Source organism: Calypte anna, chromosome 7 (genome assembly GCF_003957555.1).
Source record: "Calypte anna isolate BGI_N300 chromosome 7, bCalAnn1_v1.p, whole genome shotgun sequence".
Classification (NCBI taxonomy): Eukaryota; Metazoa; Chordata; class Aves; order Apodiformes; family Trochilidae; genus Calypte; species Calypte anna.
Genome location: NC_044253.1, coordinates 23,476,748 through 23,490,688, shown reverse-complemented (window position 1 = coordinate 23,490,688; position 13,941 = coordinate 23,476,748). Strand labels below are relative to the sequence as shown.

Below are 13,941 nucleotides of genomic sequence, written 5' to 3'. Positions count from 1 at the left end.
GACAGCACAGGAACCAAGCAGGAAGACCTAGTTTCTAGTTAGAAAGAACTTGGGACATCTGCATCTCTGTATCTCTTTGTTCTGTTCTGTGTGCTGGAAACAACAGGAATTGTACATCACTGAAAACACCCTCAGGATCCAGAAAAAAAAATCATTTTACAAGGACAAATAAAGAGATATGTGTATATATTTCAGGAGTGTTTCTATTGTCTATCTGCCCACTGCTAAAGCTGAATATTTCATGCTTCCATGGAAGACTGAACATTTTGGTACCATTTATTTCCTTATCTGTGGAGACCATAAATACAATATTGCTTTTACTAGGCAACTTTGACATTGATAACAGACATTTATAGAACATGTTCAGAAATTAGTATGTTTCGCTTAAATGAACTGTCAGTGTAACAACTTTAACAATAATACATGAGGTGCAATGACTTTGTATCATCCAGAGAACTGTGTTTCTGCTGCGCTGCTGCCCTAGAAGTGTCTTGTTTCCTTCTCTGATAATCTGTTTTGTTGCAGGAGAAGGACGGAGTTTTTTGAACTTGTCAGTAAAGGTGGCTGTGACTGGAATTCAAAAAACACCAAGAAATATTTCGGTGAGCACTGCTATTTCTTGCCCTCTGTTTATTTCAAACTATAGCTGTATTTGCCCAAGGAGTTCCATATGTCATGGAGTGAAGACTTGGAGTAAAAAGAGAAGGTATCTTGTTTTAAAAATATGACACATGATATGAAACATTACCAAACAGCAAGGATGTAATCAGTGTGATCTCACCTCTGTTCCTATTTCTGCCTTCACAGTCTATTATGTTTTCTTCCCTTTCTCCCAGCCTCACCAGTTACCACTCAGTACTTTTCCTCTTTCTCCAGAAAGCATCAGTATTGTCCCTCAGGATACAAAGGTCTTTCTTCCGTTTCCCCATTCCCTCCTTTCTCTCAACTGTTTTCTTTCAATGACCATTCTCCTCTATGCTCTTCTAATCTGTACCTGAGAATTTGCAGATACACAGTACTCTTCTATCCTTCAAAAATTATCTGAGCTTTCCTCCCTCCTATTGATAGCCTCAGACATTGTGGTTGGTTTGAGTACGCCATGCTTTTGAGACAATAAAGAGTGTGCATTTGCATATGCATGCCTGATTATGTCTCGTTTTATCTGAAATTTCATTAAAATTCTGTTTCCCTTTGACCTTTTGACCAAAATATTGGCCATTTTCTATTTTCCATATCATTTCACCCGTTTCTAATTTTAGATTCAGGCAATATATTTGATGCTTCATTTTATGTGCCCTTGTTCTTCATTTAAACTTTCTTAGACTTTTATCTGCATCATGTACTGTACATAAACGCTTTCTACAGCTGAATGGTTTCTTTCTCCTAATGCATATAAAACATGGTTGTAGCTAGATATTAAACTACAGTGGAACAGTATGGCTCATAGTAAATCTTAAATTTTTATTGTAGATGAGCAATAGAAACTGCTTAAACAGTGTCTGGGATGCCTTCTGTGATTATAGGTTTGCTTGCTACAGCAGTCACTTACAAATAGGCATATAAATTAATGCAGTTTGCACGTTATGATATAATAATACCCTTACTTGTATCACGTGAAGCACATGCTTTCTATTATATTAGAGGTGTTAATGTAAGTGGTGTTAGAAGCATAGCAAAATTAGCAGTTACTCCCTTGCAATATCACTTCTTTTCTACTGTAGCATGCACAATACCTAAACTCATTGTCCAGTGACCTGCAACACACTAGGCTTCCTAGGCATAATGGTGATGGAAAAGCCATGCTGATGGCTGAGATTTCAAACATGCCATTCTTTTCTTAAGAAAAGAGGGTGCCAGGACCAACATTTTATATATGTATTATTTATTTATGCATCCAGAGCAGTGTTGTTTAGAAATCCAACAAAGGTTGATTCAGCTTGTATTGTTCATTTCTGTTTTTCAGATCAATGCTAATGACAGCCTGTGACCTTGGAGCTGCGACCAAACCGTGGGAGATTTCAAGACAGGCATGTCATGATTAATAGCAGGGCTGGGAGGAGGCGGGACTGGTGGGACAATATTCCCAGGGCCCTGACTTACAAGGGACCAAAACTGGAATCAATTTACAGTGGTATTAATGCTATAAAAAAATAGCAGGGGGTTTCTGCAAGAACTGGTTTATTGCATAACCTTTCCATGTACACATGCTGGTGAGCAGCATGTGGGTACCTGAAGAGATTTGGCTTTACAGCCTTTCTTCTTATTAACCTTTTAAATCCATATTAAAAGAAAAAAGATGAATTAAACAAAAAAAGCATTAGCTTCACGTAGATGCACTTACTTGGTTTGTCTCAAGGTTTTCCTTGGAAGTGACAGACTCTCCTCTAAATCAATAATATCAGCAGATGATTTGTAAACATAGAATCTTTGTATACATAAAATCTTTGGTATATAAGAGAAATGTGTTCATTTTTTTGACACTGACAAAAAAACTACAAGTGGCCAGCTCAGCCTTACACTATGACAATAGTATAGGGCCTCTTCTGATGTCCTTTACTTAGAAGCAAACAAAAAAATCAAGCTTCTGCTGCTGAGTAGGCAGAGACACATAAAACTTGGTCCAGCATTGGCAAAAAATTACATTGTGAGAAAGCAACCTATCTCAAGTCTTACCCAGGACCACATGATTTACCCTCTTCTAGGCATCTTTCCTTACTCAGCATTGATCCTTAATATTTCCTATATCCATGCTAATAATTCTGTGTCTTTTACTGAGATCCAGAACAAGCCAGTATAAGGCAGGCTGTGTAGGGTTTTGGAGGAATATAAATCAAGAAATGAGTAGGCAATACACCAGTGCAGCTAAGTGTGGCTAAGCACCTGGAGGGAGTCTGACTGACAGCAAAGTGATACTTAAAATGATGGTGTGAAAGAGAAGCTAGACCAGAGAACTAGAGAGGCAGGAGCAGACAGATTTCTTGGAGGGCAAGAAAGTAACAGAAGCTGGAAGGGAACTACAAAAACTGCATGCACATTAACTCAGTAAAAAAAACTTCTATGTGGTGAGGGCTTCAGCTCAGCTTGAAGTTTTGTCATTGGGTCTTTTTTGCTTTTATAAGCACACTATGACAGTAGTCCTTCTAAGGACGGAATATGGGTACCTCACATGGAAATCAGGGAAGTTGCTCATACCCTGTAGTGGGAAAATCAGTCATAAGATATTTCAGTGCCACCTAGCCACAGATGCAGTGTGCAGTGCCTCTTAAAATTTCCTTTTTAAGTCAGTTAGAGTCTCCATTTTCTTTGACAACCGAAATATCAGGTCGGGTCTGTTTTCCATGTTGTCAATGTTTGTGCTATAATGCTGATTTAGTGCTGAAGTCTCTGGGAAATTGGGGTTTTTTCCTTATCATTTTTGAGGCCTGTGGGTGAAAATTCCCCTGCAGCTTAGTGTACAAGTTTATTTTATACTGAAAAACACAGTCTGGGATTGATTGGAACATTACTTGGTTGAGCAGAGAGGCCAATAAGTCCACAGGGGAGTAACAGGAAATAGTTGTATTTTAATTGTGACAAAAGGAAAAGACCACGACAAGTGAGGGAGAAGGAGATTAAAATATATGAATCACAGGTGTTAAAGGCCATATGAAAAAAGGCAAAATTCAGGAAGAGACTATAGAAACAGAATAGAAGGAAACAGGACACAAGGCAAACAGAGCCAGAATAGCAGTGAGAGATGGGTGAAACTATGTCTTGATTATTTTCATACAATACACTTGGCAAACGCTTAATTGCTGATAAGTTGTTAAATTATTCCTCTATCTGGAGTATTGATCCAGAATTTTATTAGTGCACTGAGATTACATATATTATAAAGTTCGAAGCTGTGTTATAGCCTGGTTTAAGATTTAAGAGTACTTTGTAACATCACCTACTTCCAATTTATTTTGGTACTCCTTATTTCAGCTGTAACAAGCTTAAGATTTGTGGATATTAGCTACCTATAGTTGCTAGAGCAAGAAATTTTGAGATTTTGATGAAGTGCTGTTCTCTTCTTACTTTGCACTTTTGTGCCTTGGCATTACAAAATATTTTCCTAGCTTGAAAAGAGGCATGACAGGGGCCTTAGGAACTGAACACCATCCTTTGTAGATTAGCTTTCTTTTTTTGCACGTCCAATGTCACAGATGCCTTACCTTTAAAGCCCCACACATGAGAAGAGTACAGTGCATAAAGGCTACTATATCAGGATTGCTCAGAGTTTGACTTACTAAAGTTGCCATTTGTTCCCATAACTAACCTTGTTTTTAACTCTTGTGTTCTGAGAAGCACAAAATTCTGCTGTCAATAGAACATTTTCGTTCACAAAGTCAGAAAGACAAATTCCACCTCCTAACCCACCAGTTCTTGATTTCGATTCAGTATGATAATCACAATCTGAGTTTGCATTTAGATATTCAGACCCTGTAGTGATGAAAGTCATGGGAAAAAAAGAAAAGCCTAGTGGGGAGAAACCTTTATGATTTCACATGAAATTAATTGAACAGAGGTTACTAGCTAATTAAGTTTCTTTGAAACTGAAGTTATTTATAAAGGACAATAGCCTGTAAATACCCAGAGAGCTCCCACATGTTTTAGAAAGCATTTTTACAAACATAATTGTGGATGCCAACAAGAATCTAGAATTTTCTGTTCTGTTCTTAATACTTGAGTGAGTTGCTTGTGACTGCGTTGAGTGCTACCTGAACATTGCAATGTAATTCCCCATCAAAAAGGGCTAAGTGTGCCTATCAGTGCTTATAACCCCTCTATGCCCAGTTCTGAAAACTATACAAACATGTACCTGACATCAGTACCTGACAGCTCCATCACGTAAATGGAGCTATTCACTTCTTTACAGTTAAGCATAAGATGAAGTCATGCTCTGAGCAAGAACTCATTACCTTAAAAATTGTGTACCAAGAACTCTAATCTTTATCATGTTTTACTTTTAGGCAGCTGAGCTGGTGACCAGTGAGTTCTTTGAACATGGAGACAGAGAAAGATCCAAACTCAAACTCATCCCTTCTGTAAGTTTTTTATCACTTTCCAAAATAGTTATTAACTTGAATAGGGTAAGAAAAAGTCATTGCATTCATTTAGAAAAACTGACTGTATTCTGTCTGTAAAGAAAAATCTTGGAATAAATTTAATCTCTGCTCAATGAGGACATGTATTTAAAGCCATGTATCAAAGCTCTCCCATCAACTCAGTCACTTTTGAGCCTTTTTCCCCATTTTCTGTGACGGTTCCCTTGGTTATTCTGTCATTTAATTTTATAAGCAACAGGTGTTACATAGTATTCAAATTTAAAATCACCAGCTACTTAAAGAAATCAAAATTGTTGGATTTACTTTATCCTACAGCTGTCTCTGTGTTATTTGATGCTGAAAAGCATCTCTATGGGTATGCAAACATACATAACACTGTGCTTAAAAGGGTACATTGGTATTGAGTGAAATATAGGCAGATGGGTATAAAGCATCAAACAACAACTAAGAAAAAATGCAGCCTTATCCAGGTTAAACACTTTCAAATGTTGACAAGCCATAATCTGGAGCCAACAGGAGAAGAGTGAGAAAAAAACATTCAAAAGAATTTAACTTACAAGCCATTCACAAATATATTTATGCTTCCAAAAATAAAAGGAACATTTCAGTAGCTCAGACTTGTTCTCACTTTGATAATATTTCACATGAACTGGTGGTGGGCTAATGAAGTCAATAAAGGTAAAAAGCTCATAGTAAATAATGCTCAGATATAATAAATGGCTTTTCACCTTATATACTGTCAGATGTTAGGACATTAATGGATTTGTTCCACATAGTAGCTTTGTGTACATCTTCTCAGAAAAAAAATGGTAGCTGTAGTCTGGCAGAAGACTCATGGTATTCACAATTCTGAGATCAAATGTAGGTCTGAATAAACTGCAAGTAGCATGGATATCAGTGCCTCTCCTACCTTGTATGTATATTAAAAATATATATTAAAAAGTGTTTCTCATGATAATGAAGCATATTTTTATTTTGATACATATATTAACATTACTGTCTTCAAGTAGCAATGAATTCCAGTGCAAATGTTCCAGTAACCTTAAGAATTATTTCAAGATGTATAATTACATCTACATTTTGGATATACTGTAGATTCAGAAGTATAGAGAAAGACAAAAGCCAGAGCTTTCCTCTGGACTCTCTATCTTCTGAAAACCTGCATCCAAAAGCCTTGACAGGAGGTAAACTAGAGTTTGCTGCTATAAATGTCTTCAGCATTTCCTCCGTCATAGAAGCCCTCTTATTCTTCCTTTGGGCTCTGCAGTCTGTGCCAAGGAATACATGTGGTCCACATGTAGGGATGCTTTGAAGCTGTACAGTTTGAAGGAAGATTTTTCCTCTGTTTGGCCCTGCACAGTTCCAAAAAATCTAGTGAACTGATGCATTAAGTGATTATGTTGTGAGATAAGGCCAGTAAATAATCACAAAGTTTATCAGTTCTAACAGTTGATAGCTAAGGGTAAAAATCATGGAGAGTTTACCATAATAAAGTGGAATTTCTAAACAAGATCAAATGGTAATGTAATTGATAACATATTGCTATGACAAGCCACCTAAACAGATATTACTGCTAGTTAGATAAATGAATTGTTAGTGAGCAAGAGACTTATTCTCTCATTTCCTAACTCAAGGATTACTTCCTTGGATTGTGCTCATAACAATTTGATATTGAAAGGATTTTTCAGAATTATTTGAGAAGGAAATACAGAATTTTCTGAATTTAAATGCAAGAATCTCATTTAAGTTCACCAAGTCCTTGAATCTTACCTCCTGGCCTTATTTAGATCACTGTGTGATAACTGCATACATCAGAAAGAGCAGGCTTTAACTAGAAGAATGCAACCAGACATTTGATATAATGTTTGTAGAAGTTTCTAGAGTTTCTGGAAGACTAAGAAGGAAAATAATTTTCTCAGGCGGTATCAATTTTGAGGAGATGGGCTCAGAGTAAGACCAGACTTTCTACAGAAAAGTCAGAAAGATTTAAAACTTGGTATAAAAAAAGGCATTTGGTAACTTGTGTTAGTGGGCCACTAGAAAGAGGATTAAAATCTGATGGATCCAAGTAATCTCAGGGAAGGTGTGGAGGAAATTTAACTAACATTCAAACTCTGCAGAACTCAATTTCTTTAATCTCCTTTCATCCAGTAACTGATCCTCTTCTTAACCATCAGCTTCAGCCTCTCTAATTTCTTCTGGGGGGGAGTGCAATGAGCAGTGAATTACACTTTTTTGAGTAACCAAATTAATTGTTAACTGCTCCAAAAATAGATCTGTTGATTCCCACCCATTGAATTTGCAGGCATGGCTGGTTCTGGAGAAAGGGTCTGTAATGGGGAGGGAGGGAGCCAGCTCAGATCCTTTACTGTTCATTTTGCTGAGCTGGAAAACCCTAAGAAAGGGAAATTTCTACTCAAAGGTACTTTACATTCTATAGGAGGTTTCTTATCAACTGGACGTAGATACAGGAGTTTTCTACAGGAGGTTTCAAATCAACTGTGGAGCATTTCTTTTACATCACAAAATTATGAAATTCAAATACATTCAGCCTTCAAATTTCAAAACAGAATTGCAAATAAACACTTTATTTTTCATGCCAGACAAAGCAGCAGGAAGAGTGCTGCAAAGATTGATTATGGTTTACAAAGTGTTCAGGTGTGAAAATTTGATCATAGTTCCAAAATACTGGATGATATGTCTGTAAAATAATTCAGTGTAATAAAGCATCACAGTTTTGTTCCTGTCTCCATTCAGGCCATTTTTGATCTGAACAGGAAAGATGAACTACCCAGGTTGCAGCTCGAGTGGATTGATAGCATCTGCATGCCATTGTGTGAGGTAATTTTACTTACTGCTCCTGCAGAGTACAGAGAAGATTGTTCTTGCCTCTCTAGGGGAAAAGAGTTAGCTTACAGTGCAGCCTTGAAGGCTATTTGAACTGTTATCTTTCCTCAACATTACCAAAAGCCTGAATTCTATGTAGAAATCTTTGGATTCCCTGAAGGTGGTAATAGCTGTAAATATGATTCCTAAGTTATAAAAGCTGATAGGGCAGCTGTTTATTTTATTATATTTGAGACAAACTGATTCTCATCAAGGCAAGGTGTGGAGTGCTCTGCAGAGAGCTGCCAAAGGGACAACTTCATTAGGTGCTGCTGTCAAACCTGTCCAGATATGTGTGACCCAAGGGGAAGCTCAAGGCTGAGCCTTTGCACTCCCTTCTGGCTCCCTTCCAAAATGTTAAGGGGCACTTTGTGCCAAGCCTTTGAGGTCACTGACAAATGATTGGTGGTGTAACCTATATGCTGTTTAACTTGTTTAACTTACTCTTTTAATCATGCTTCTACACAGACTGCTCAGGTGCTTGGTGTAAGGTGTATAAGCTTTCAAGTACTGCTTTATTATGATGACCATAATGCTTCTCTCTTTCTGGATTAAACCAAAGCTTCATAATTTGACTTGTGTTATATAATCTTCACCATCCAACTTTTTCTCTCTTACCTCTATAGAAAACAGAGTTACATGGGCAGGATGGTAAATGGAAAATACCACTATAGAAACTTAGCAATCAATAACTGTGTCAGCCAGTCTTCCTACTACTCACTGAAACCACACAGACCACCTTATGCCACTGCAAACAGCCAGTTTGCCCACTGATATCTGAGAAAACACGGTGATGTTCTCAATAGGTGTTTTTGGAGAACTGCAACAAGTTCCCCCTGTTACCAATGCAACCTAAACTGTCTCACATTTTGAAGAAATTAATGTGTCAGTGATGATACCAAGCCAAGAGCTGGGAAGCAGGTACCAGCTCCCAGGTTAACAGTAAATTGATGAACTTGTGCCTGAATGAATCTCCCGTACACACAAACAAGAACAGATTTGCAGTGCCTTTACTTTTCATAGACTAGATATGTCACCAATAGCATAAAAGATAAGAAGGATGAAGTGTGTCTTCTCCTGCCCTCTGTACCTTGTGGCATCTGAGGCTGCCACTATGGCATTAACAAATTGACTGCCCAGCAGCAAAGGCTGCTCCTTTTCTGTGACAGGACATGTCTATGGACAACATGTGCTTGTGTAAACACCAAGTAGAGCACATGTTCCCTTCTTAGGTCAGTCCTTGTCACGATGAAATAAACTAAAGCTACAGCTTTCAAATAATTAAGACAAAGCAAGCACAGAAGAACATAAACTTCTATTTTTTAAAATACCAAGATCATTTTGGACAACAGGAAGGGGAGGGACTGACCTTGGATGAAAACTCTTTAAAATTAATTTTTTTCAATATAGTAGTTCATATTACACTAGAACACATATTATACCGGAATTCATTATTTGTAATGGCATCTGTAATGCAAAAACCTACAAGAAGGGAGAACTGATAATCAGCCCATCCTCTGCATGAGAACACTACATCTGAACACTAGAGCTCCATCTTAGCAGGAGATCTCTGGGGAATATATTCACATCTGATTTCCCTGCTTTCTGCTGACTTTGCATCATGCTGTGCAGCTATTAGCCTGCTGCTCAACAACTTTAAAAAGAGACACCATCAAACCTGGATGTCAGTGCAGCACCAGCCTTAGGCATAAACAGAAAACTTGATGTCACAGTATTACACTGCGGGAGATTCTCTCTTCAGTGTGAAGCCAAGTTTTAATTTTCATATCCAGCTTAATCAAACCTCAATACACATATCTCATCAGCAGTGTCTTCAGGCATTGTAAATCCTCTGTTTAGGGCTGGCTGAGCACTATAACTTTGGCCAAGTCTTAGATTTTTTTTTCTTTTCAAATACTTTCTTTAATATTCTGGCTGTTGCAATACATTGTTGGGACTGCGTGTGGGGATAGAGTGGGTTGCATCATTAAAAAGACAACATAAAGAGGCAGAGTGACAGCTTACAAATTAGTGAAATCTTTGTGGTACCTATACATCTCACTAGCACAGTCCTTATAAAACCCTGTGTTGGAAGTAAGCATTTGACACTTATTTTGATTCCAAAATCACAACAGTAAACCATAGAGAACAGATCAAGGCTTTTGAATGTAGTTTTTTCTATGCTAGTGATCAGAATTCCTGAGTCCATGTGGGCAGACCCTAGTACCCAGAGCCCTGAAGGGAACTCTGTGGGGAATGCGTGCATCCAACCCAGTTGCTCCAGCAGGCCCTAATGCTGTGCTGTTTTATTTGACACCACTCAGCAGAGATGGTTCCAGCAACCACTGAATACTATGACTCCCATTAAAGTCAGACAGGAGGTCAGCACAGCCCCTTGACATTTTCTTTGCTCATTCTTAAGGGTAAGGCTATCCTTGGCAGCTGGATATCTCAAGTATGCAGTACAAAAGGAACTTCAAAGCCCAAACTTCCAGGAATGACCTGGCACCACTCCAGTGCCACTGATAGAAACAAATCATATCTTCTCCACAGTCAAAGCTTCTGAGCAAGGTACATATCAGAATGTCTTCAAGGAATGGTTCAGACTTAAAACCCTGTATAAACTTTGTAGAGCATTTTAGAGATAGGGCCTTCTAAGCCTTTTGGGTTTTTTCTCTTTTCTCCAACATTTCTTAGGACTGGCTCACTTTTCTGAGATTTGGTTCTGCCTCCTCCTTATGCATCAGCTTTGCTCTTGCATTTCCTTAAGGTAGCTCAAGACAGCCCATTTTAAAGTGCAGTTCCTCTCCCATGTACAGGATGTTGAAGTCTCCTTTATCAGGGGATGTGTATCATATTCCTCTGCTTACCTAGCTAGAAGTGTTTTCTGAGCTTGTCCCCTTATTGTGAGAAGGATTACAAACAACTAGCAAATCCTCAAGATCTGTGCACCTTCTGTTAATGATCCCATTTTACTACCCTTTGGTATGCTTGTCCAACCCATAAGAAAGACGGTCAAAGATACACAAAACAGGCTACATCATAAGCTAATGAAGAGCTTGAAGCTAAATATAGATACATAATTATAGCTGGGGATATAAAAAATAAATAAATCAGGAATTGTACAAGGCTAGATTTCCCATATCCAAGTGTTTACATTCAAAACCTTTTTGTGTTTACTCTGTAAACCTGACTCTGCTCTTGGCACAAGTCAAGCCATAGCTCTACTCCCTTGTTCTCTCATATCTGATGCTCTCTATGTGAGACTCATGCCACCTTGATTTTCAAAATACCTTAATAATCAAATCTGTTTCCTTCACACTGAGGATCAAAGGTTTGTGAAAATAAAAGCTTCCCAATTTTTTGTTCATTGCTTTTTATTACACTTGGGACACTATAATTTTATTGAATTTACTTTTTTGCTACTTTAGTGATCACTGATTATTTTTATGTGACAATGAAGTTTTTGCCTTCAGTAGCAGAACAGCCATCCATTTAGTCTGAAGCTCAGATTTTAAGGACTTTAGTTACGCTTTACTGCATCACATTTGCTCTTTATTCAAAAATGCCAGCAATAAAAAAGAGTTCAACGGTAGAGATGAGAAACAAGCTTATTAGAATAATAATTTATAAGAAAAAATGCATTTACTGGAACTGTAGCACTCTTCAAATCTACTAGTGTAGCTTCAGTATGAAGTAATCATCCTCTTTTCTGTTAGAATATTCTATAGAGGGGAAGCACATGCAACTTAGGCAGAAAATCTAAGACATCCCACTGAAAATAAAGCACTATGGCTACACTGACAGCTGGGTTCACCACACAAAGTATTCTGTATTTATTTGGACATACTTGTTCATGTAACAGGAAATGGAATTTTGATCATTAACACGAATTACCTTTCTGACCCTCCAGCAAAGAAATGCTGAGAGTATAAACAGTAGCAGATTTCTTCCCTGGACTCTGTGGGTTTTGTGTACCTAACACAGGATCAGTCACAGATTTTTCCCAACTCAGATTAGATTTCTCAGTGGGGAGCAGAGTTGGGAGTGTAAAGATCTTATTCTTTTAATAATTATTTTTCTCACAAACAACATCAAAGAATCAGCAATTCACATCAAACAAAAGATGCTAACAGAAGCTCAGCTCTGTTCACAGCATTGTTAGGCACAGACAGCAACACTATGAATAGCAGGGCCAAAGGCCATGCACTCTGCTTCTGGGCAGATAAATGCATAGTCAGGTAGTCAGTGACAATGACAGCAGCTATTTAAATTTAAGGGAGATGTCTTTGTGGAAGATAAAGAAGCTCGCATCTTTACAACTTATGTGTGCCCGAAATTGCCCTGCTCACCTCTACCTTGGTGCTCCATTGAACTGCTCCATTTTAGTGCTGGTTTTAACGCTATTCAAGATTTTCTTGGGTATTGAGAGCTTTAAACATATAATAGTATCTACAGAAATTAATTTGCATTACTCTATCTGGGATTCTAGGGGGAATCTGGAATGAGTAAAAACATTTACATTTAGCCTAGCAAGTACCTTAAATGTGTTGAATGTATTGTGGAGGGGCAGAGATCCAGAAGAATACCATAAAGATACACTTTTGGCAGGGCTTAATCCTGACATTTGATTTGGACACAGAGAATGAGAGATAGCACATCTCTGTCTCTTGAGACTGCCTGGCTGATAAGGATTAGTAGGGCCGATAGGTTCAGTATGCAGCATGTGATACACCATTGAGGCTGAACAGACTTTGGCAGATCAAATTAGTCTCACTCTGTGTTGAAATCCAGGGGGTAATATTATCCAAGAAAGAGCAGGTGCAACATATTTTGCTGTGTTCATAAGAAATTTGCTTCAGAGGAAACTTAATCAGGCCAAATGCCAGTGTTGGGGGGAGTTGGTAGCTAAAGAGTAAACAAAGAATGAAGGGCTTGTCAAAGAGAGGGGAGCTTCTGGGTACTGCAGAATGATCCTCAAGCCTTGAAATAGGAACTCAGATAGGTGGAGAAGAGCTATACAATAAAGAAAAAACAGGAAAAAAAGAAAGAATGTTTTTATTTGCAATACCTTTCTCAGTCAGTGACTATTTCAGTGTAATATGGAAACACAGTTTTGGTGGTTTCAGAAGAAAGGATTTTAGTGTTTATGAGTGTCATGAACAATTGGCACAAAAATCTGATCCCCTTTTTTGTTTCCTGAGGGCAGAGAGGGATTCATTTTGGAAATTAACAGAATGTTAGTTTACCTAGGATTTTTGCCATATGGTGAGATTTTTGATGAAACATTTTATTGCTATCAACAATTGTACTATAACAAATGTATTGCTACCAACAATCTTAGGAATTTACAATGCTTCTGAAATTGCTTAGGGAAAAAAAAAGAAAAAATGAGTGTTTTTTCCCTTCAAACAAGAGTACTTCAACTTACTTCGCATACAGCCACACCAAAAAGGTCTCAACTGAAAGGGCAGGTCATTAACAAAGATACTTGTGAGAATACCGAAAACCCAACATTTGCCACTGATGTTAGTAAAGCTAAGCTTCACTAAAAGGCCATCATCCTGATCTCTGAGGAAAAAATTAATAATTCACAACAGTAAGATTCTTGTTACTGTTTAATTTAAAATTATCTGCCCAGTGTGTCGCAAAGGACATGCAGTCCTGTATGGAAATGTATATAAAGATCTGAGGAAGTAAATTGAAAAGTTGGCAGATAAGGTAGAAGAGACAGCCAATAGAGGGAACTCAGATTGTACAGCAAATCTGAAAGAAGATAAATGGATAATTTAACAGCCATTCAGTTTTCGAGAAAGACAAAGCACAAACTACATTGCATCAGAAAAGGACTAGAAATGATGATGGATGAAACACTTCAAGTAAGTGTTTAACACAACAGAATCATGGTTGCCTGCAGAATTCCCAGCTGAGGGCAAATTCAAAGAACTAAATAAGGACAAGAGAC

At 37.8% G+C, this 13,941-nt stretch overlaps 1 protein-coding gene across 1 annotated transcript in view; it reads left to right on the top strand.

The window, feature by feature from the left end:
* Positions 1–13,941, top strand: part of PDE11A (phosphodiesterase 11A) — a 77,324-nt gene that overhangs the window by 57,178 nt on the left and 6,205 nt on the right. Inside the window, 5 exon segments of the mRNA XM_030454663.1 lie at positions 526–575; positions 578–602; positions 1,964–2,031; positions 4,999–5,069; positions 7,848–7,931. Coding sequence (XP_030310523.1) covers positions 526–575; positions 578–602; positions 1,964–2,031; positions 4,999–5,069; positions 7,848–7,931 — 298 coding nt within the window.